The sequence below is a fragment of the Anabrus simplex genome, chromosome 8 (assembly GCF_040414725.1).
Source record: "Anabrus simplex isolate iqAnaSimp1 chromosome 8, ASM4041472v1, whole genome shotgun sequence".
Classification (NCBI taxonomy): domain Eukaryota; kingdom Metazoa; phylum Arthropoda; class Insecta; order Orthoptera; family Tettigoniidae; genus Anabrus; species Anabrus simplex.
Window position 1 is genome coordinate 86601077 of NC_090272.1, and position 23660 is coordinate 86624736.

General features: G+C 39.6%; 1 protein-coding gene across 8 annotated transcripts in view; it reads right to left on the minus strand.

Moving 5' to 3' along the window:
• Positions 1–23660, minus strand: part of LOC136878816 (phosphatidylcholine:ceramide cholinephosphotransferase 2) — a 724489-nt gene that overhangs the window by 42079 nt on the left and 658750 nt on the right. For all 8 annotated transcript variants that reach the window (XM_067152320.2, XM_067152315.2, XM_067152316.2 and 5 more), the window contains one exon: positions 8005–8236. In XM_067152320.2, coding sequence (XP_067008421.2) covers positions 8005–8236 — 232 coding nt within the window. The remainder of the gene's footprint in view (positions 1–8004; positions 8237–23660) is intronic.

Genomic DNA, 23660 nt, shown 5'->3' on the forward strand with positions numbered 1-23660 from the left:
CGATTTGGATTTAGGAGAACTTAAGACATAAGTTACGATACCAATAAATCATTTTCTAGATAATTGATAATAAGTTGAAGCAATACCTTACCCTAATATTAAAAGGGTTTCATCAAGCTTTATCAGTCATATCTTACGGCTTCTAGGCCCAAGTTTATCAAATTTGTATTACCGGTACAGTCTGTACGAAAAATATGTATGCTTTTTCAGAACAGCTGTTTAGTTCTAAAAAATTATCCCCGATGAATTGGAAAGAGGAAAAAAGAGGGAAAAGAAGAAGCCTAAAAATTCTAAATTTAATGTCCATACGTTGTCTGAATCAACCACCTTGTAACCTGTTTAGTTTTCGATTACGGCCATTGAAAGTCGTTTTATAACAGTTCAATTTCTACTCACATGTGGAAAGAAATACCAGATCCCATCTAGTAATGATCTGTACATGTAAAGGTTGCACACGAATTCACCCTAGTGAATACCGTACCTTTCCATTCCACACTTCAGGCCTAACTTACTTCTCTTTAATATTGCCGAAAAATTTAACTAGTGTATCGTACAAGCTCTCACTTTCCTTGAAAATATTTGACAATATAGTATCACTCCGTCACATATAATACTACAATAAATCCACTAACAGACATGATTCAAATCGAAAACATGCAAGGGACTGTAAACATTACCACGTGCTAACCATGCATTCGAAGCTGAAGCACCCGCAACATGGCGATGTGCAAAAGTGTTCAATATTCCGCATAGCATCAGCGTGCTCTGTGAGTCTAGATAAGTAATATTAAAGTCTTTGTGCAGTACAGTACAACTTGCGCCCTTGATAATAATAGTAAAATATTTAGCTTGTTAACATTTAAGATTAAAATTCCCTCATTTAATGGAACCCCGTGGGGGGCGCGTGCCTAAGCGCCTCCCAAACGAGCCGCCACTGCCAAAAGGTGGTATCACGGTGCTCTTGAAAACAAGACTATCCCCATTCACCGTCATACTAAAATCTGATACTACCCTCGTAGCAAGAACGAAGCTCTGTGTAATAATAGCGGTCTACTTTCAACCAGACTATAAAGAAAACGATATAATTGACGATCTGTCTGTAGCTCTCAATGCAGTATCCCGCAAAGAAATAATAATACTAGCAGGGGATCTAAACTGCAGGATTGATATAAAACAGGAGAAGTCAAAGACCGTAGTAAACTATCAGGAAAGGGAAGGCCTAAGCCTTATAAATAAGAAAGACTCTCCAACATATATATGTGTAAATGGCTGCAGCACAATCGACTTGGTGTTCAGCAATAGTCAATCATCACAACAAAAAGTACTAACAAACGTCGTAGCAAGGAAACACTTACCTGTGGACACCACCATAAACCTACAATGCATACCAATAACCAAAAATGGAAGAGGAAATATACTTAAAGGAAGAAAATTGGACCTAGACATATTAAAGGACACAGGTACTGGAGATATTATAAGAGAAATACAAAGAGGAGACATAGATAATGCAACAACCAATATAGAAAGATTAAGAGTGCAATCATACGCAACATCCATCAAAACAGGAAGGCGAAGCCGTGGTTCAATCACATCTGCTACAAAGCGAGACAAGGTGCACTAGAGGTACTCAGAAGAGCAAGAAATTCACCAACAGACACATCCCTTAGACAATATAATGAAGCTAGGAAGACATACAAAGACATCGTAAGGGAAGCAAAAGAAATCTTCCAGGGAAAAGAAGAGAGAAGAATGATAGAAGAGGCAGAACAACAATGGTACAAGATAGGATCACCAAGACAACAACATTTCCCAAGAGACATCCCGCTGGAAACGTGGGAGCGGCATTTTAAAAGCGTTCTACAAGTATACAAAATGCGACCCGATCTGAGGGAGGAAGATTACTCGACAATTAGCTATGAACCTTTCACTGTGGAAGAGGTAGAACGAGCGATAAATACGACGAAAAACAAAAAGGCATGTGGACCGGATGGAATATATTATGAAAATCTCAAAAGTACCGCAACTAACCTCAAGGAAATGTGGACAAAACTGTTTAATGAATGTTTGAAACAAGGAAGTATTCCTCAAAATTGAAGAACTGCCACTCTTAAAGTACTATACAAAGGAAAGGGAGACACGAAAGATCCAAATTCATATCGTGGCATAGCCCTAGAATGTACAGCTTTGAAAATACTAACTAGCCTACTAACAGACCGTTCATACACCCTAGTAGGGGGAGCAATACCAGAAGAACAGTTTGGATTCACAAAGGGAAAGTCAACCTTACAGGCAATACAATGTCTATTAGAAGATATAAAAGACTCATTAAGAATCCCCAAAGGAAAGCTACATGCTGTCTTCGTAGACTACAAGAAGGCTTTTGATTTATTAAACAGGACTATGATCATTGAGAAACTAGAAGCAATTACTGGTAAAAACTACATCACAAAAATTTTGAGGAATATTCTGAATAACAACATGATACAGATAGATGACAATGTGGACGTGTCAGACCCACTAGAGCAGAAGATTGGCGTATTACAAGGAGATCCAATCAGCCCCTTGCTCTTCAATATTGCGACTGCGGACATTTCCAGGATCATTGCTTCAGGAAATGTGAAAATATATGCATACGCAGACGACATGGTAGTGGTGTCTCGTGAAATAAAAAACCTTCAAGAAGCATTCAATAAACTTACATCATGGGCTACACACAATGGATTGCAACTAAATGAGAAGAAAACAGTGACAATGACTTTCAGGAAAGGTAGCAAGCCCGCAGCCAGTGATATACTACAGACGAGAACCACTAACAGTTGTATCACAGTTTAAGTTTCTTGGATTAACAGTACAAACGGAAACACGTTCAGCTACAACATCAAGGAAAAAGTGGCAACTGCCATATCTGCCATGAACACCATCCAGAATATACAGAAAATTTCATTGGAAACTGCATTGAAAGTGTTTAAGTGAAAGATCTCACCGATATTAACCTACGGCCTGACACTAATCTGGAAACAACTGCAAAAGAAAGACATCAAAGAAATTGAAAAGGTAAAAGCTAGATTTCTGAAAAAAGCATTGGGAGTCTCTAAGTTTACCCCATCACGCTTGGTCTACCTGCTTGCCAGAGAACCCTTCTATACTGAAGATCTAAGGCTTGAATTAGCATTGCCCACGTCAGGAGCATACCAGAGCCTGTTAAAGGAACTTCAGGACAAAAAGGAAGATACATGGCATCTTCTTCTCCACAGACGCGATGATCAACAGGGAATGGATAACGGCTAACTATGAACTGAGGCACACCATGACTCGCTTTGCGGTCCATGGTTTCCACTACAAAATCTGCAAGAGGGATACCTACCGTGACCCCAGTGAACTGTGCCAGTGTAAACTCTGTGGCGATCCATGTGATAAAATGCAAAAACAGACAAATCTCGCTGACAAAATTCTGTAATAGTTAAGTGCTATATAAACTATTGAACTATACATTGACCACTATGGCTATAACTGTATTATAATACGGCCATTGACTGCATTAAATATTATTATTATTAATTGAATTTTAAATTTTTAAATTCATGATTTATTTTAATTTTAAGCATAAGTGTTGTTAGGCATAAAGTGCCATTAGTTCAAAGGGACATTCCTTTTACATAATAGAAAAACGCTTCACTGATAATGTGTATAAATTGAGAGAGTGAAGATTTTTTTTTCCCCCTAGCGAGTTGCAAATCGGACAAAAAGTGGGTGGCACTCTTGGCTAGTACCTAACAAATATGCGCGGCACTGAAAGGGATAAAGTCACAAAACCTATTTTGGATTCAGAAACTTTCTAAGCATGCATACCTTGTTTTTTCAAAATGGGAGCAAAACCACTAACTTTTATAAATAAATTTTTTAAAAACATTTTTTCTATTTTCATTTTTTTTCACAAGGTAAATTAAAAACATGAGAAGTTATGTATTAGCACACACCATGATGCATTTATGAAACACAACATACATACTAATCATTGAGAAATGAAAAAATTACATTAATTGTAGTAGCCGGCCGCGCGAGACCATGCAGCTATGAAGCTACCTCGGCAGTACCAACTTAGTATCATAATATAACTTGCCCGGCTCCATGGCTAAATGGTTAGCGTGCTGGCCTTTGGTTACATGGGACATGGGTTCAAATTCTGGCAAGGTCGGGAATTTTAACCATCATTGGTTAATTTTGCTGGCACGGGGGCTGGGTGTATGTGTCGTCTTCATCATCATTTCATACTCATCACGACACACAGGTCGCCTATGGGTGTCAAATCAAGAGACCTGCACCTGGCAAGCCGAACATGTCCCGGACATTCCCGGCATTAAAAGCCACACGCCATTTCATTCCATCATAATAGAATTAGGTTCCAATGATGTGCTGCTACCTGGTATATTTTGAATGAACTGCAAGCACTGCGGAATGTGTTCCAGCACTATCCTAACGTTTATAGTATGTTGTACGGTGTATGGTGTACGTCGCTCGTCTTCAACGTGTTAATTCCTATTTTCAATTTTTAAAAAAAAAGGAAATTAAGTCATCTAAACCCCCTGTTATATTTTAATCCAAATTCTCTTCAGCAATCGCCTATCATTCCATATCCCTCAGCCCCCTCAGCTGCACTCCCTTCTCTTCCTCCTCCCGTCTACAACTCAGCTCTATTATATATCTTTGCATCTGCTCTTTCAACTTTTTCAAAGATTCATACTGAAAACAATCAATCAATCAATCAATCAATCAATCAATCAATCACTACTAATCTGCATTTATGGCAGTCGCCCAGCTGGCAGATTCCGTATCTGTTGTTTTTTCCCTTTTCTTAAATGATTTCAGAGAAATTGGAAATTTATTGAACATCTCAAGTTATTCCAATCCCTAACTGCCCTTGCTATAAACTAATATTGCCCTAATTTGTCCTCTTGAATTTCAACTTTATCTTCATCTTTCCTACTAATGTCATTCCACGCCATCTCTCCACTGACAACTCGAAACATACCACTTATAAAGTAATACAAATATTGATTTGCTTTCCACCTATTCAATACAATAAAAGGTTTTTATTGTTAGGATTTTATCGTTGACATAATACTACAGTTGGGACATGTTTTGCTTGTCTACCGAGCATCCTCAGCCATTATAATGTCTCAAGGTTAAGTTATGATTTTGATGTATTTACAATTAATTATACTTAATTATAGTCTTGACACTAATTAGGTAAAACATTTTGTTGAACTGCAGTTACAATATACAATGTATGAACTGTCAGTCAGTTGTGATTAAAATAACAGTGCCAAGGTTAGGGTAAATGACTCGATACATTAACACTGACATCTAAGACTCAATGATAACATGACATAATGAGATTCTGGCTAAAAGGTTTCATGCATTTCTTCTTTTGTTCTTACGATGAGTGAACAACCGAGTGTATTGTGACATAGTAGTCCGGAGCCTTGGTTAAAAATTACAGAATCGTCTCAAACTTAAAACTTCTGAAGTTTTTTGTCTTTATATACGTGTTACTTTAACTGGTATTGCACGTTAATCCTCATGGGCTTTGATTCGTTACAGTCATTAATTAATACTGACCTTTGAATATGTCTTGTTGGTCGTTTTCCAACCATAAACTTAAAATGACTAGTTGACATTGTAGAGTTAAAAGCTTTTTAAAAGGTTTTCCACTACCCTCACTAAAAGAAAAATACCAGTAACAAGAACTTATTTTCCACTTTCTTTTTTAATAATCCACAGATACACCAGATTTCTAACATTTTCAAAACATATGATATAAAAATCTCTTTTAAAACAGACAATAATAATGCAGCAATTTTACACAACACAAATTCAATAATGAATTCTATAGATCAGGTGTTTATGTGCTTTAATGTAGTAGTTCTCCGTCCACCTATATTGGCCAAACAGGTAGAAACTTTGACACGAAGTACTTAAAAACATGTAAATTCATGTAAATATAGATTTTCAGCTATAGGAAAACATATGTTGGACTCAAACCAAAAATTCATGAATACTGATCAAGATCTAAAAATCTTAAAAATGGTTATTAGGGGCCCTCTGCCCAATATCACTAAAAATTGTTTCATCCATTTGGACCAATACTGTACTTTAATCCTAATTTCAATCTTAATGAGAAATCAGAAAAACCAAGACCTTCATTTGATCTATTAATTCCTAGTTTCAATAAAAATAAATTAATCTAAACCCCCTTTTTTTAAATTTTTCTCCAAATTCCGTCCAGCAATCACCGACCATTCCACATCCCTCAGCCCCACCTTAGGCTACACTATACCTCCCTTCTCTTCTTCCTCCCATCTACAACTCAGCTCTATAATATTTATTTGCTTTTGCTCTTTCAATTTTTTCAAAGATCCATATTGAAAACAAACATCTGCACACTTTCCCATCAATATTATTCTGTTCACACTAGCTGCCTCTGTGGATCAGTGGTAGAGTGTCGGCCTCCGGATCTCAAGATAGCGGGTTCAAACCCGGCAGAGGTAGTCATATTTTTGAAGGGCGGAAGAAAGTCCATTCGACATTCCATGTCGTACAATGTCGGCATGTAAAAGATCTCTGGTGACACATTTGGTGTTTAACCGACAAAATTCATTAAATCTCAGCCATAGACGCCCAAGAGAGTTTTGGTTTACTCGGCCTGCCATCTAGTGGGCCTAGAGTAAAACGGAACGACGAAATTGACGAGCAGACAGCCAGATGGCGTCAAATTGAAATGTCTGCACACGGTAGCTGAGGCCATACGATTATTATTATTATTATTATTATTGTTTACACTTATTTCAACTGAACTGAATTCAAGAAGATTCTCGAAGTGCTAATATTTTGTGCATTTAACCTAGTCTTTTGAGAAATGCATTCTTCAAATGAGAAGAAAACGTTGAGAACTTGCACTAGAACAAATATGATCATAATGAGTGTTCATCATTCAACTCTTTAACTGTACCTGTCTTGCACCAAATGTCAACAACACACTCTTATTTTATAAATTTTATCCATTATAATTTATGTTTTGCCTTAAATTTATAATTTTGATGATGATGGTCTCTAGCACTGCCTGCTGTCATTTCTTGATGGATACAGTACTTTTGCATCCATCTCTTGGCACAGGTCAGAGTAAAGTGTAGCTTCCACCGAAGTCCCAATCAACATCCATGGCTGTGACAGTATGGAAGCTGCTGAGGTATGGGTAGTGCTGAGTACTGACATTCAGAGCACGACTAGTGCATCTGAGTGTTATGAAAGGTGTTGCTCATAGGGTCAGTCTTGCTGCAATAGTACTTTCTGACCCAGTGGGGAAAGCAATGGCAAACTACCTCACTTCTCATCTGCCTAGTACACCTCATTTTGTTGCTACCATTGGTTTTTTGGGTTTCCTTGTAACCGCATAACCTTTGGTGGTGCTACTTGAGGATCCAACCAGCCTCTGAGCTGATGACTTGACAGACAGACTGTCTCTAGCAAGACCGAAGGTAGTTTCAAATATATGTTCCTTTTTTTAGGTTACAATAAATGAGTATTGTATAGGTAAATTGTTTTACATTATGACACGGGAAATACAAAATTTTTAAAAAATATTACATGATTCTCGATCATAAAGAAGTAGAAGATGAATAAACTTTCGATTTTAAAACTTGCAGCTCACTTTTTTTGAAGTTATGTACACACTGAACGTAAGTAGCTAATATGAAGATTTTTTTAAAATTTAAGAAACCATTTCTGCCATTATAAAAGAATGTGGAAAATACCAGACTGTCAATAAAATATGTTACATGGTAAGTAAACATCCTAAATATTCATTTCTATGGTAGATCTTTAACTAATGAAATTTGTCAACTTTAAGCCATAAAATATAGCAGGCACACATAGCACAGTCCCATGACCTTTAAGGTGAAAATAGAGTAAACAGCAAATATAAAGGATTGACAACATCACACATACCAACTAAAGTTTTCCACTTTTCCTTTGGAAAACGTGGCTCTTCACGTAAAGGTGCAGGTACATCAATCTTGACAATACCGTTGCTACCACTGACCAAACCCCCAGTACGATGTATCGTGAGTCCATCAGGTTTGTCGTCTACATGGTAGTACTCACTCGAGGGAGAGTGTAATGCACTCCCCTGGCCACTCCCTGCCCAGGGATCACTCTTTTCAGAAGGTGGAAGCAAAGGCTGTAGACAAAAGAAAGTCTATAGAAACAAAACTCTCAAAGTTTCTATCAGGTTATTCCTCACAGCAATAGACAAGAGGATGTGGGAAGACAAAAATGTCTCTTTTTAGATCCTTGATTGTTAATAACATGATATGTTACAGTTGTAACTTACCTTCTCTCTTTCCTGAAATACAGTCATGTACACAGTTGAACATGTACAGTATATCATGCATTAACAAGCCATTTCTTTCTTCCCCAGTAAGCCCCTTGAGGCAGCTAATGCAACTGAATAACAACAACAACAACAACAACAACAACAATAATAATAATAATAATAATAATAATAATAATAATAATAATAATAATAATAATAATAATAACAATAACAATAATAACAATAATAATATAGGTTTTACATTCCAATATCTACTTTTACGGTTTTCAGACATGCAAGGTGCCGGTATTTTGTCCCACAAGAGTTCCTTTACGTGCCAGTAAATCTGAAGAGACAAGGCTGGCATATTTGAGCACCTTCAAACACCACCCAACTGAGCAGAGATCGAACCTGCCAACTTGAGCTCAGAAGACCAGCGCTCGACCAGCTGAGCTACCCAGCCAGGCAGTAAAACTTCTGAAATATGAGCTGGTCCGACATAATTTCATAGGGAAGCAATAGAATTATTTGCAGGAAATGTGAATAACAATATTATTCGTTTTATGTCCAACCCAACTACTTTTACAGTTTTCCAAGATGTCAAGGTGCTGAAATTTTGTACTACAAGAGATTTTTAGGGGCCAGTACATCTACTGACATGAGGCTGGCATATTTGAGCATCTGCAAGTACCATCGGGCTCAGCCCACTGCCTTGGGCTAAAAGGCCAGCATTCTACTGCCTGAACCACTCAGGCCAGAACAACAAATAATTAACAGAGATCATGTATGACATTAAGTTATATATTACAGTGTTCTCCCCAGAAATTTTCGTCAGATGGGTGGCAGAAATGAGTAGCTGGGCAGGGAATACGACGTAAAAAAACGAATATGATAAAATTTCAATTTATTCCTGTGCCGCACATCATAATTCCATATTTTGCTTTTGTACTTTACAGATATCACATTCTTTATGATACTGTAAGTCAGTCTGTTATGGCTGCTTGGTATTCTCCATGCCAGACTTGACGTGTAGTTCGTCCTAATTAGACAGATAGCGCTTTACATAACAGAGAATTGCCAAAGCATTTCTTTCTAGCTTACCTTTGATTCGAGTTACCTCTGGTCGTCTGACAAGAAGTGTAGAGAGAAGATGGAGAGATGGCTTTCGTCTCATACAAATGGTACTATAAAAAATTTTAACATTATTTTAAATTGCTCTCTATGTTTAGAGTCGTGAATATGACTATTTCAATTTCGAGGTATTTATCCTACTTATCCACTCTTGGTTTGCAATAGTTATGCTAGTTTGTTTACTGAGAGATCCCTTGTTTAATGTACTATGCTTTACAATTTTGATGCAGACTAATTTCTCCGTCCTTCCTTTCTTTTCATGTCTGCTTATGTGTACTCGTTCCTGCAATAGAGCAAAAGGTGGCACAATCAGATTATTTTGTGTGTGTGATAAGTTTGCCCGTTTTGATTTGAGACCTTTTAAATCTCTGTATCTTCGACGTTTTGGCTCGAACTTATTTTCTGCGTTGTGGTTTAACACTGATATCGTACGATTCAAGTTCACCTTGATGTGCGATATGAATACGTGTTATGCGGTGTACAAGTTATTTACGTTATGTGTGTAGACTGGGTGGGCCAGGCCTCTTTGCGGCAACCCAGGTTTTTGATCTGTGCTTTCACGTCAAGCTCATGAGCTGTTGACCGAATCACGTCATGCTGTTACGATTTTTGTCGTAATATTTGTTGTGCTGTTATATTTTTATACCCTCTGCTTCGCATGTTTGGTCTCCGAGTGTGTGTGGGTGTGTAGTGGTTATCGGACTTGTGTTACTTTTCAGTGTCTTATGGATATTTCTTTTTTGGCCATTATTCTTATTTTATCTTGCTATTGTTTCTGGCTTCCTACGGTATCCTCTGCCTGTCGTAAGAGGCGACTAAAAAGAGCCGCAGGGGCCCTGAACTTTGGAGCATGAGTTGGTGACCATGGGGCCCTTAGCTGAGTCCTGGCATTGCTTCAACTTGTGCCAGGCTCCTCACTTTTATCTACTCTATCTGACCTCTCTTGGTTAACTCTTGTTCTTTTCCCACCCCGGCGCTATTAGGTTTGCAAGGACTAGAGAGTCTTCATTTTCACGCCCTTCATTTTTCGAAGTGTTGGGTCCCTGCCTTTTCCCCTCCGATTAGTGTTATATAGAGGATGGTTGTCTAGTTGTACTTCCTCTTTAAACAATTATCACCACCACCTCAGCCAATTAATATGTTTATTTCGGGATTTTGCTCTCGTTTTACTTGCTTTCTGACTCATGTTTATTTGTTTTTGTAACTATGGCAACTCCTTTCTTAACCTTTTGTAATCCACATTTGTTTACTTTTCTGTCAGTCTTGATTCACTGGTGTCTTTGATTTATGGGAATATAATATCTATAGGGATTGTCAGTAGCCATATTTTTTTTGAAACCTGTACGTTATCTTGGAGAGCTGTCGGATTTTATTGTGTGAAGGCTGTTACTTTCACCTCGAGATAGTGAATGGTCCCCTTTTAAGAATAAGATACTTTAGATCAGATACAAAGAAAACAGACTGATAAGTGATTTTTACTGTGGTTGGAGCATCATTACACATTACGTACGTATTTGACTCCCTGTATCCCCATCAATTTGTTTTTATGCTAATCTTCAGACCGTTTCCCTTAGCTTTTATGATAACAAAGTTAATTCATCTAAATTGACCTCTGTTCCAAGTTATTGTCTCTGTTTTGGAGACATGCCTTTTACACTTTGTTCATTAGTCTAATCCCTGGATTCAGCTCTTGACATTCATTAGCCATTTTCGACTGATCCAAAAAAGTTAGGTAGTATATACCCCCCTCCCCAGGGCATTAACAATATCAGATAGATAAACTTTAACTACAAAATTTTAGTGTTGTCACGAAGAAGACAAAGATTATTTTGAACTTCTAGAGTTCTACTGCTCGTTCATTATCACTCGGTTGCTGAGGAGTGCCAGGCAGGTTTGTTACGTCCCACGGAAAAGAATGCGCGCATGCGATTCCACGCTAATCCAGACACTGCTCACGCATGACACTACGAGATAAGTTACACATTTGAACTCCGATGTAACTTGTGCAGTTACGCTGAAAATAAAAGGATATTTTTCATTGAAATAATTTACTATTTACATTTTAATTTGGAACATACAATGACTCAAATATGTATTAATATTATGTAAACCGAGCGAGTTGGCCATGCGGTTAGAGGTGCACAGCCGTGAGCGTGCATTCAGGAGGTAATGATTTCAACCCCACTGTCGGAACCCTGAAGATGGTTTTTTGTGATTTCCCATTTTCACACCAGGTAAATGTACCTTAATTAAGGCCACGGCCGCTTCCTTCCTACTCCTAGCCCTTTCCTACCCCATCGTCGCCATAAGACTTGTGTGTGTCGGTGCGACATAAAGCAACTTAAAATATTAGAAAGGTCCTAGGGAGAACACTGTACTACATTTAGGACAGTGAGGCAATGTAAACTATAGTGTAGATGGAGTCAATATTATCACCTGTAACATATTACGAACTAGAGTAATAATAAAATTGGATTTTTGAAGTACGGAAAAATATCCATTCAGCACTCCATGCAATACAATGTTGGCACGGAAAAGATCTCTGGCGACATATTCTCTGTTTACCGAAAAGAAGTAATTGAAACTCAACAGTAAGTTAGTCAACATCATCTTGGCAAAAAATTATACTCTGTATTTAGTAGAATTTGGAAAGAGTTTACACTTCAAATTGGTCCAAGTCCTATTGTGAGCAAACTGGATCAGGTTTATGGGTTACAAGCTGTCTAACACGACCATAACATTTAGAACATTAAAATCATTTTAAAACATTTTTATGTTTTTATTTAAAACACTTAAAAAATTATAAATGGAATAATGTTTCATTCTACAAGAACAACCTCGGATTCTAACTAATCACTTTTAAACATGCATATATAAAGTACAAAATTGTTTAGGTATGAAAAGGTTGAGTGTATGTACAATGACATACTGAAAGTCTTGGAAGCTACCAGACCTATACGAGGTGTGATCTGTCATTTCGAAAGCAAGTATAGAAACAGTCTCTGCTGGTCGTGGCAAGGTGACGTGAATTATAGTCTTTCAAAAAGGGCATGAAAAGAGGTGCAGGTTGTGCAGGTATTTAAAATTCTCTGATCGACTGAGTCACGTATGTATCAGGAATACCTCATGGCAGACGTTACCACCCATGATGAACAGCACAGTGGCCAACCACAGATGCTTAATGATTGCAATTAGCAGCATCTGGCAGGAAATATCCACGGTAACAGACAAGCCAGACTGGTTCAAATCACATCCACATTCAATGCAGGAGGTACTAGATGCATATCCAATGCACATGCAGCGTTCTTTAATGGAAATGGGATATGGGAGCAAAAGTATTACGACATCGGGTACAGCGTCTCACCTAGGTGTGTGATGTTGCTAACTGGACCCTGGAGGACTGGCAACATGTAGCTTGGTCCGATTAGTCAATGATCTAGTTGATTCTAATTTATGGTAGAATTCAGATACACCGTAGGCCCCATGGGGCCATGGACCCCAGTTGTTAAGGTACCATACAGGCTGATGGTAACTCCATAATGGTGTGGGGTGCATTTCCTTGTCATAGCCTGGGTCAACTGATCCATCTGAACACCACGAACCTGGTACGCTGGCGTAGCAGGGGGAGAAGTGATACTCCCACGTGGCCCGTCCCAGGTGGCGGATAGGGGGTCCTAACCGGCTTGCCGGCGGACTTGAGGGAAATAAAATACCTCTCACGGACCAAACACACTACCCCCTGCGAGTAGGGGACGCATATGTAGAATACACCCGTGGTATCCCCTGCCTGTCGTAAGAGGCGACTGAAAGGGGCGACCAACGTATGGTTGAATTAGAACCATGAAACTACTTTTGATTCGTACCATCATGCAGGGAACACCATGGGTTGTCTGTACTTGCGAGTAGTACCACTAAATTAGGTACGAAATAGGTTTGTGATTCGTAACAGTAAAGAGGTGGGCCTGGGGGTTTCCAGTACCCGTGCATCATACCCATGTGAGCAACACCGCGGGTCTGGGCATAGCCTGTGTGTTGTACCGCTATATGAGCGACACCGTTGGTCTGCGTTGCCTGTGATTGGTGCCCACTATGTGAGGAATACACAGGAATACCGGCGCCCGTGATTAGTACACCTAGGTGAGGAGCCTCATCGGTATGCGTTGGCTGCGAGTGGCACCATTGTGTGAGAAACACCTAGGCCTGCGTTCCCTGTACGAAGTACAATACTTGTGAGTAGTACCATCTTGTGTGAACACCGTGAGTCTTCGCTACTTTTGATTAGTACCCCAACATGACCATGGTTCTGCTTTAGTTGCAACATGTACCATTCTGTGGGGCCTTAGACACGGATTTTTCACCCCTTTAGACATCAAGCATCATTGTGCTTTACAAGTGGTCCCTTGGTCAGTAATACTATTATATACGATCTTTTTTGAGTCTGATCCACTGTTTTTGTTTGCTTGTTTCTTTTTTGTTGGGTTCATGTCCATCCATTCATTCTTCATGACATTTTTTATTTTATTTTGGTCAGTGGATGTATTTGTACTTTGTTATTTCATTTCGTACCATTAGGGGCCGATGACCTCGATGTTAGGCTCCTTTAAACAACAAGCATCATCATCAAGCAGCACCATCTGAACAGGTCTTGACCAGTGACTACTAAGCTGAACTGCCTGGTGACCATTTGCAACCCCTTCATGGATGTCACATACCCCTGTAATGATGAGATATTCCAACAGGATACGTATGCACTGTGTCATTGGGCACAAGCTGTCTAGGAATGGTTCGAAGAGCGTTATGGAGAGTTTCAACGACTACTGTAGCCACTTACATAAAATCAGCTTCATGGTCCGTATCGCACTTAAACAGATTCACAACTAAGTCTTTTTTATTTTCCATCTTTTCAATACACTAAATTTTAAGGACAATTCCTCTAAAACATTGATACTTTGTCAATATATGAATGTTTCATCTAAATAGTGTTATGTGGCTGAAGATGTTGATAATATACGAAACATGCACCATATTTAACCAATAAGTTGCCTTAAGCAATTTAGTGTATCAACAAGGTGGATAATAAAAAAAATACTTAGTTGTGAATACTGTAGCCACCTCATTCACCTGTCTAGCATTTATGGGACGTGGTAGTGAGGTCCATTCGTATCTAACACCCTGCACATACAAACAGCAAGAAGCTGTGGGTAGCTATCCAAATGGCATGGGTCAAAACCTCTCCACAAATGTTTCTTCCACTTACAGAATCTTTTTTTTTTTTATTGGCTTTACGTCGCACCGACACATATAAGTTTTATGGCGACGATGGGACAGGAAAGGGCTAGGACTGGGAAGGAAGCGGCCATGAAAATGGGAAACCATGGAAAACCATCTTCAGGGCTGCCGACAGTGGGGTTTGAACTCACTATCTCCGGAATACTGGATACTGGCCACACTTAAGCAACTGCAGCTATCGAGTTCGGTACTTACAGAATCAATGCCGCAATTAGTTGCTGCACTTGGCCAAATGAGAGAAGGGTTTACATTATACTACACTTCTATCCCACAACTTGTGATGGCACCATAGTCAAAAATATTTCATCATACAGAATGTACACATAATAATATTATTATCCTCTTCATAGGCACCATAGCCCGAAGTAAAAAAAATGGAACAGTAACCAAAATTTCCTCTAATATGAATAACTGAAGGAAACAGAAATATTTATTCACTCAGATTAATAAAAACTTTATGAAGGAAGCATAATATTGGTACATGCTGTGCACCAGGCATTGCACACTTTAAATGCCAATGCAACTAGCTGTTTAAAGGGCATTCTTTGTATGGATATATAAATTGTCCCTGCAAAACATTAGCTTATTTTCCTATGTTAATCAACAGCATTGGTTTTTGTATGGTCAATTTTATGACAAAACTATGACAAAACTACCAGTAATAATGATTAGCATGTTTGCCACTTTTGACTGGACATTTTATTACCTACCGGATACAATGGACATTTTTTCTGGACTTTTCTCGAAACTGGACATTCACTCTTTACCAACTGAATGGACAAGACGTGTGGACGTTTTAATATGGACCTTTTCTTTTTATGAACATTTTGTGTTGGACCAAATCTCATAGAACTGGTTTAAGAAGTTCTAAGATAATAGTCTACTACCCAGCTTTAATCAGTGTATAGCACACTAATAAAGGAAGACAATACCCCACCATTTCGGATGGAATAGAACTCCTACATATACAGCACACATTATGTGCCTTCTGACTGACTAAGGCTTGTTCTGGTCTTGACACGATTTCTCTGAGGAAGACAGTTTGATTAATTGTAATCCTGAAGATATCAGAAATGCTGATGCCTCAAAATCCAAGGATTAGTATTGCCATAAATTTGGATGAATGTAGTCAAGAACGATAGCCTTCATAATAAAACTAAGCAAGTCAACTGCGTGGTTCGGGTCATACACTGTGAGCTTCCACCCAGGAGATAGATTGGAACCCCACTGTAAACAGCCCTGGGGATGGTTTTCAGTGGTTCCATTTTCACACCAGGCAAATGCAGGGGCTAGGCATTAATTAGGGCCATGGCTGCATCCTTCCCAATCCTGGCACGTTCCAAACTTCGTGTCACCATAAACTTCTCATGTTAGTTCAGGCCATTTCTACATGGCATTTGATGGCTGAAGCTGCCTAGTGTCTGCCCAGGACTCATCCCTATGATTCTCAGTCACCGCAGCGATGTAAGAGTGGGAGTGGAGGTATTTGTTTTGAGAGGAAGTATAACTGAACAAACATCCTCTATATCAGAGGGAAAAAATTGGAAGAGGTCCGACACTTCAGAAAATTAAGATATCGGCAAAAGAAACACCACGAAGGGAGTGAAAATTGAAAACTCTCTAGGCCTTGAAAACCAAATACCATCAGGGCTGACCAAATGACCAAGGAAAGATGAAGGTGAGGTGCCAGACCAGGCTAAGGGAACCATGGCCATGTGGCAGTGGAAGAATGGATGCTTTTAATTTGCCAACCTTGCCACTTTAGCAGACATCATCATCATCATCATCATCATCATCATCATCATCATCATCATCATCATCATCATCCACTCAGGTGGGCATCGGCTTTTCTAGCAACTCTCCTCCGTAAATTTGATCTTGTACTCTAATTTCATTACCACTGGTACCATTCAGGTCCTTCCTGATGCAGGTTGTCCATCTCAATTCAGGACTGCCCAGAGCTGGCTGGCCTTCTACTGCCTGCCTCTCTACTCGTGCTCCACAGATTCTTCTGGTCTTCGCTGAAGGTGACCGAACCACCTCAGTCGATTTTCCCCCAATTTTTCAGAGACTGATCTATTACAAATCACTTGAGCAGTTTAAATGTTTCTTTGCAAGGCAAATGTATGTTGACTGGAGCTATGTGGGTCAAAATTCGTTCCTTTACGATGGAGCTTCCATTGTTCAAAAAAAACAATTCCAGGAGAAAGACTATGAAGAATTCCCATCTTTAAAAGCATATGACTTGTCTGACTGTAACACTTATAGTTACTGTAAAACCCTTAAACAATTCCACAATGTTACATAAATATCAAAGAAATGTCTGAATTGAACATTTTTAATGACATCCTTTCACATAAATGTTGTGCAGGTTCCGGTCAAATTTCAAATAGAACTGAAAAAGAAACTCATGTCCTCATCCTGAGCTGGTACAGCTCTTTTCAAGCACACTCTGAATGGAGGTGAGCTGCATGTGCCATTTTACCACATATCAGCCCTCCCGACAATGTAGTGAATGGGAAGATCGAAGAATGTGGATTGAAAATAAGTGTAGAAAAAAGTAAAACTCTTGTTATGACTAGAGGGGAGAAGGAAGGGAAAGGTCCCTGGAAGTAGTGGAGTCGTTCAAATACCTGGGGACTGAATTAAGGAGAATGCTCGACTGGATACTGAAATTAATAAGAGGATTCAAGCTGGAAGCTGTTTCTATCATAGTGTAAGAAACATGATATGGGACAAAGATGTGCCAAAGGAAGCTAAGGAAACTATGTACAAGATGCAATAAGTACCGATAACTTATGGAGCAGAAACTTGGACAATGACAAAGAAAGATGAGAGTCTCATACAGGCAGCCGAAATTAAGTTCTTGAGGAGTATGATACAGAAGAGTAGAAGAGACAGAATAAGGAATGAGAAAATCCGGGAAGAAATTGGAGTGGAAAAAATGAATGATAGAATAGAGAAGAGCCGATTAAGATGGTTTGGGCACATAAAAGCGAATGAGTGATGAAAGAATGCCAAAAAAGGTGATGGAAATGCAAATGCAAGGAAGAAGAGGCCACAGAAGACCACGATTGAGATGGAAGGACACAATCCAATGCAGTATTAAAGAAAGAAACCTGGACTGGGACACAGTGTTGGAGGAGGAGTGGTGGAAAGACCGAAGAAAGTGGAGAGGAACCATATTTGCTCCTAAATGGCTACAGCTGGATAATGAGAAATGACGATGATGAAGATCAGCCCTCCCAACAATCTTACATCTCCGACAGTTCTGGGAACCAAACCCAGGCGTACTGAGGACAGCAGCTAATAAAGCTAACCATGACACTCCACGGGCATAGGTGCCAACTATTATGGATTGTTCACAATTATTATGGATTTCACTTCACGATTACGGGATTAGGTCAAAGGGGAAATTGTTACGGAAAAGCTCACATTATCATGAAAAAATAATTTTCTACTGAAAAAAATAAAAGAAGGAAAAATTTCGAGCCTTTCTCCTAAATCGTCCTCATTTCAATGCTTGTGAGTTGGTAATGATACGTATTCGATCGTGAGTTCCTTTTGCTACCCATAAGCATTGTAAAATTAATTGTGAATGAGGGAGCTCAGGCGCTGCTCTTCTCCACCATAAATACTTCAGTAATGCTGTATTTGGTGTTGTAAGTGTACCTGACAGTTGATTACAGAAAGATTGAGAAAGAAGTGAGGCCTACATTAAGCACATCTGCACTGGAATCGCTTACGGTTCAGAAGACAAAAATCTCATAACACTGGGAAAGATGCTTCAAGAAAAACTACACTGAAAAGCAGCTGCTATGTGAATAACAAGCTACAAGGAATATTTTATCACAGAACTAACAGGTTGTGTGCAAATGTTATTGTGTAATATGATATACCTTATAATAGATTGCTAGAGGGAAGGGCAAAAGGGGTGTCATTATCGAGAAGGAAGGAGTGTGCTTTGGAACAGACTAAATTTTTCTCGGGGGCGGAGGGCGATTACTGATAATCTGCTTCTAAGGTTGGCACCTCTAGGGAGGTAGATTGGGGTCCTCATCCGAAGGTGGTGCAGCTCTTTTGAGGCATGCCCTCATGGCAGGTGAGCTACATGTACCATTTTAACAACATGTCAGCCCTCCTACCAATCTTAAATTTCTGGCAGTACCATGAATTGAAGCAGATTCCCTGAGGACAGCAGCTAAAAGGCTAACCGTTACACTACAGAGGCTGATCACAGAGAACTGTTAAGACCAATTTAACACCATTTTGACAGACTGGTATTACAATATTCCCAGCGGCCTCCTTGCTTTTTACAAAATCTTTGAACAAAAACCTGCTGTAGCACACCAGCAACAACAGCCGAGGAGATTCGTCGTACTGACCACTTGGCACCTCGTAATCTGCAGGTCTCAGGATTGAGCAGCAGCCGATTGGTAGGCCAAGACCCATCAGGGCTGTTGTGCCATGGGTTTTTATTTGGGGGTGAACAAAAAAAGTTCCAGTGTGGTTATGCACTGGCATGCAAATTAGATGCCACGTTCGGCTCTACATACCTCTCCAAAAAGTATTCTGTCATGAACCTGAATAAAAGTAAAACCAGGTCATGATTGTCTGATGCGCTGAATACAGGGTTCCACATTCCTTAGGCTCAGAAAAATTTTCCCCAAAATCATATCTATCTTCTCTCCGTTAGGGCTAGCTCTCAGTCCTGAGAACCCAAGGCTGCTCAGGACCAAGCATGAGGGATAATAATAATAATAATAATAATAATAATAATAATAATAATAATAATAATAATATGCATCCCGTTCGGATTCTGGGGGGGATGCAACATCATGCTAAAGACGAGTCTGAGCGTCTTGGAAATCCTGAACAGTCACGAAAGCTGAAACCCATATCTAAGACTTTTTTGGCAACGTTCAATATAAACAGTTTAATACAAACTGGTAAGATGAAACAGCTGACCAATGCCCTCCACGAAAATAAAATCGCAGTAATGGCTCTGCAAGAAACTCGCTTCACTGACGAAGATACGTTTGAGTCTGAAGGGTATTGGTTCTTCAAGAGCAGATCCCATAAGAGAGTAACGAAAAACACCCCTATCTTCGGTACAGCTTTTGCTGTCAACACCAGAATTCTTAAGTCAGTCTCAAATTTTGAAGCTGTTAATGATAGGTTACCGGGCGAGTTGGCCGTGCGCGTAGAGGCGCGCGGCTGTGAGCTTGCATCCGGGAGATAGTAGGTTCGAATCCCACTATCGGCAGCCCTGAAGATGGTTTTCCGTGGTTTCCCATTTTCACACCAGGCAAATGCTGGGGTTGTACCTTAATTAAGGCCATGGCCGCTTCCTTCCAACTCCTAGGCCTTTCCTATCCCATCGTCGCCATAAGACCTATCTGTATCGGTGCGACGTAAAGCCCCTAGCAAAAAAAAAAAAAAAAAAAAAAAAAAATGATAGGTTATGCCTACTATCCCTGCGTTGTGCAAATAAAACATATACGCTAGTCAATGCACATGCTCCAACTAATGAACAAAACAAAAAAGACCTGGAAGGCACAGATAGATTCTGGAACATCCTGGATGCCAGATTAGCGAAAATCCCAAAGCACCACGTCAAGATCATATTGGGTGATTTTAATGCACAGGTAGGACGTGAACGGAAACACAGGAAAGTTGTTGGGCTCTACCCAACACACAAAATAACCAACAAGAATGGAGAACGCCTCGTTGAACTATGTGATAACCACAACCTCCAACTGATGTCAACACACTTTCGTCACTTACCAAGAAAACAGATGACATGGAGATGCCCAAACAAAACAATAGGAGAATTCCAAATAGACCATGTTGCTATATCTCGAAGATACAGTCCGGAAATCATGAACGTTACCGTAAAAAAGGGAATAAACATAGACTCAGACCACTATGTATCAGTAATCAAGTTTCGGCCAATCCCTCTCAACAAAAATAAGAACAAACCTACCATAATTCGCTTTGACACAAAAAAGCTCAGAGAAAGAGAGAATGAATTCAAAGAACTTGCCCAACCAGTGGAAAAAGACTTCAACAGCACAAGAAAGCAGATGATACAAGCTGCAAAAGGAGTGGCGGAAATCAAGAAGAGGAAGAAGCACACGTGGTGGAACGATAACTGCAAGAAGACCTTAGGGGATCGTCTGAATGCCTGGAAAAAGTATTACACCTCGAAAAAAGAAGAAGATTGGAAGATGTACAAAACACAACAAGCACAAACAGCAAAAATAATACGCAGTGAGAAACGCAAGTATGAAAAGGAACTACTGGACAAGATTGAGCAAGACTTTCATAGAGGTGAGACCCGTGAATACTTCAGAAATTTTAATAAGAAGGTACAAGGATACAAGGCACCTTCCCTTTGCTTTCTAAGGAAAGATAGAACTCGTGCAACATCAAATGAAGAAAACTGCAAAATCTTAGCTAAGTATTTTAACGACCTTCTAAACTGTGAAAAACCAGCCAACCCCATCAAAACAAACAAACCAGTGAGCCAAAACCTGCCATCTTCTCCACCAAATCGCAATGAAATCAAACGCCACATAAAGAGACTGAAAAATAACAAGGCTCCTGGTGAAGACTCCATGATTGCAGAACTGTGGAAACATGCCCCGGAAGAAGCAATTGACATCCTACACCAAACCATTGTAGATATATGGGAAAAAGAACAACTACCAGAGGACTGGAAGCTAGCCTTGATCCATCCTTTACACAAGAAAGGAAATATAAGAGATGTGAACAATTACCGTGGAATTTCTCTTCTGCCAGTAGCCTACAAAATCCTGTCACTATCCATCCTTGAAAGACTAGAACAGCAAATTGAGCACAAACTCGGGGAATACCAAGCAGGTTTTCGGAAAGGCCGATCAAGTGCAGAACAAATACTTAACCTAAAAACCATAATAAGATACCATATGCTGAGAGGTCGAACCTATGTATCTACATTTGTAGACTTCAGGAAAGCATACGACTCCATCGACCGTGATGTGTTGCTTAATATCCTTGCAGAAATGGGAGTCGATGAGAAACTGCTGGCGATAATAAGGGCAACACTAACTAATACCAAATCCAAAGTAAAATTCCAAGGATGTCTCTCTGAACCCTTTGAGATCAAGACAGGTGTTCGACAGGGAGATGGGCTGTCACCTCTTTTGTTCAACTGCATACTTGAGAAGGTAATACAGGAGTGGCGAAAGACGTTAAAAGAAAGAAACCTTTACAAACCCGTAAGGATTGGGACAAAGAAAAATGGAGTGGAAATAGATTGCTTAGCGTTCGCTGATGATATAGCCCTTATGGCAGAAAATTTCGAAAGTGCAACAGAACAGCTCAATGTGTTGAAGGAAGTAGCAGAACAAACAGGTTTACAAATTTCCTTTCAAAAGACAGAAGTAATGTCAAATATCAAAGATGATACGGCACAACTAAACACCAAATATGGAATGATAAACCGTGTTAGTAAATTTAAATACCTTGGGGAATGGATTCAGCAAAATGGACTTGACAAAGAGGCCAAAGCAGCAAGAATCAAGAAAATGGAAGTCACTTTCCAAACCACCCGCAACATTTACAACAAAAAGTGCTTTTCCCTGAACACAAAAATTCGTCACTACAACACTGTCATCAAACCAGTATCAATGTATGCATCTAAATGCCTTATCCTGTCCGAGAAATGTTTGCTTGCGGATTTAGAGAGGAAAGAAAGAAAGATCTTGCACACCATTCTTGGTCCAAACTACAAAAATGGCATCTACATTAGAAAATCCAGGCAAGAAATATACTCTAAGGTAGAGAAGATCACGGACACAATGCGTAAAGGCAGAGTTCGCTTCTACGGTCATATACGACGGATGATCGACTCTCGATGGACGAAACGTATCTTCAGTATATTTGACGCAAAACCAAAAACGGCAATGCCATGGTACGTTAATGTCAAGAAAGATCTTAAAGAACTGGGCCTACAAGCAGAAGATGCACAAGACCGAAATCTTTTCAGAGCAGCCATCAAGACTTTTGGGACTTTCCGGGACGAAAAACGGGCAACTGGTGCTAAATGGACAGAAGAACGTCGTGCTAAACACAGTGAGCTAATGAAGACGTGTGGATCAAGCGAAAGACGAACAAATGCCAGAATGTAAAGTGAGGCTTATCGTGGTCCCTAGTTGGCCGATTAGCGAAGTTGAATGAATGAATGAATAATATTATGTGGCCTCCATAGCGGCCTAGTTCAGGCCTTTCAAGTAGACTGCCTATAGGCGACCTGCATATCTGTGAGAATGGGGCCTTTCCTGAGATGAATTCTGATGAAGACAACACAAACACTCAGTCCCTGAGTCACAGAATTCACCAATGACAGTTAAAATCTGGGACCTTGCCAGGAATCAAACCTGGGACACCTTGAACCATACGTCAGCAATGCTCACCATTAAGCCACGGATCTGGACAGTACAACCACTGCCACTTTGGAATGGCCCGCATTTCTGCGATATTAAGCCACTAGCTTTATTCTGAAGAAACTTTTGTTTACCTGTTATTCTGACTAATAAAGTACTAGTTATAGAAAAATATGTTTCAATCAATCTAATTTTATTGACCATTTTACAGTAGCTTTCATTCATTTCATAACTTGATGTTCAACTATGCATGAGGCACAGGTGAACAGGCAAACTAAGAATAGCCATTATCACAGTACAATGTACTCCGATGAAGCAACTTGTTTAATTTAAAATAAATGAAAACCAAATATCTTATAACTTAATTATGCCCCTGTGGGTGGGGGCAGTAGAATAACACCCACGACCCATGGTGTGGTAAGAGGTGACTAAAAGGGGCC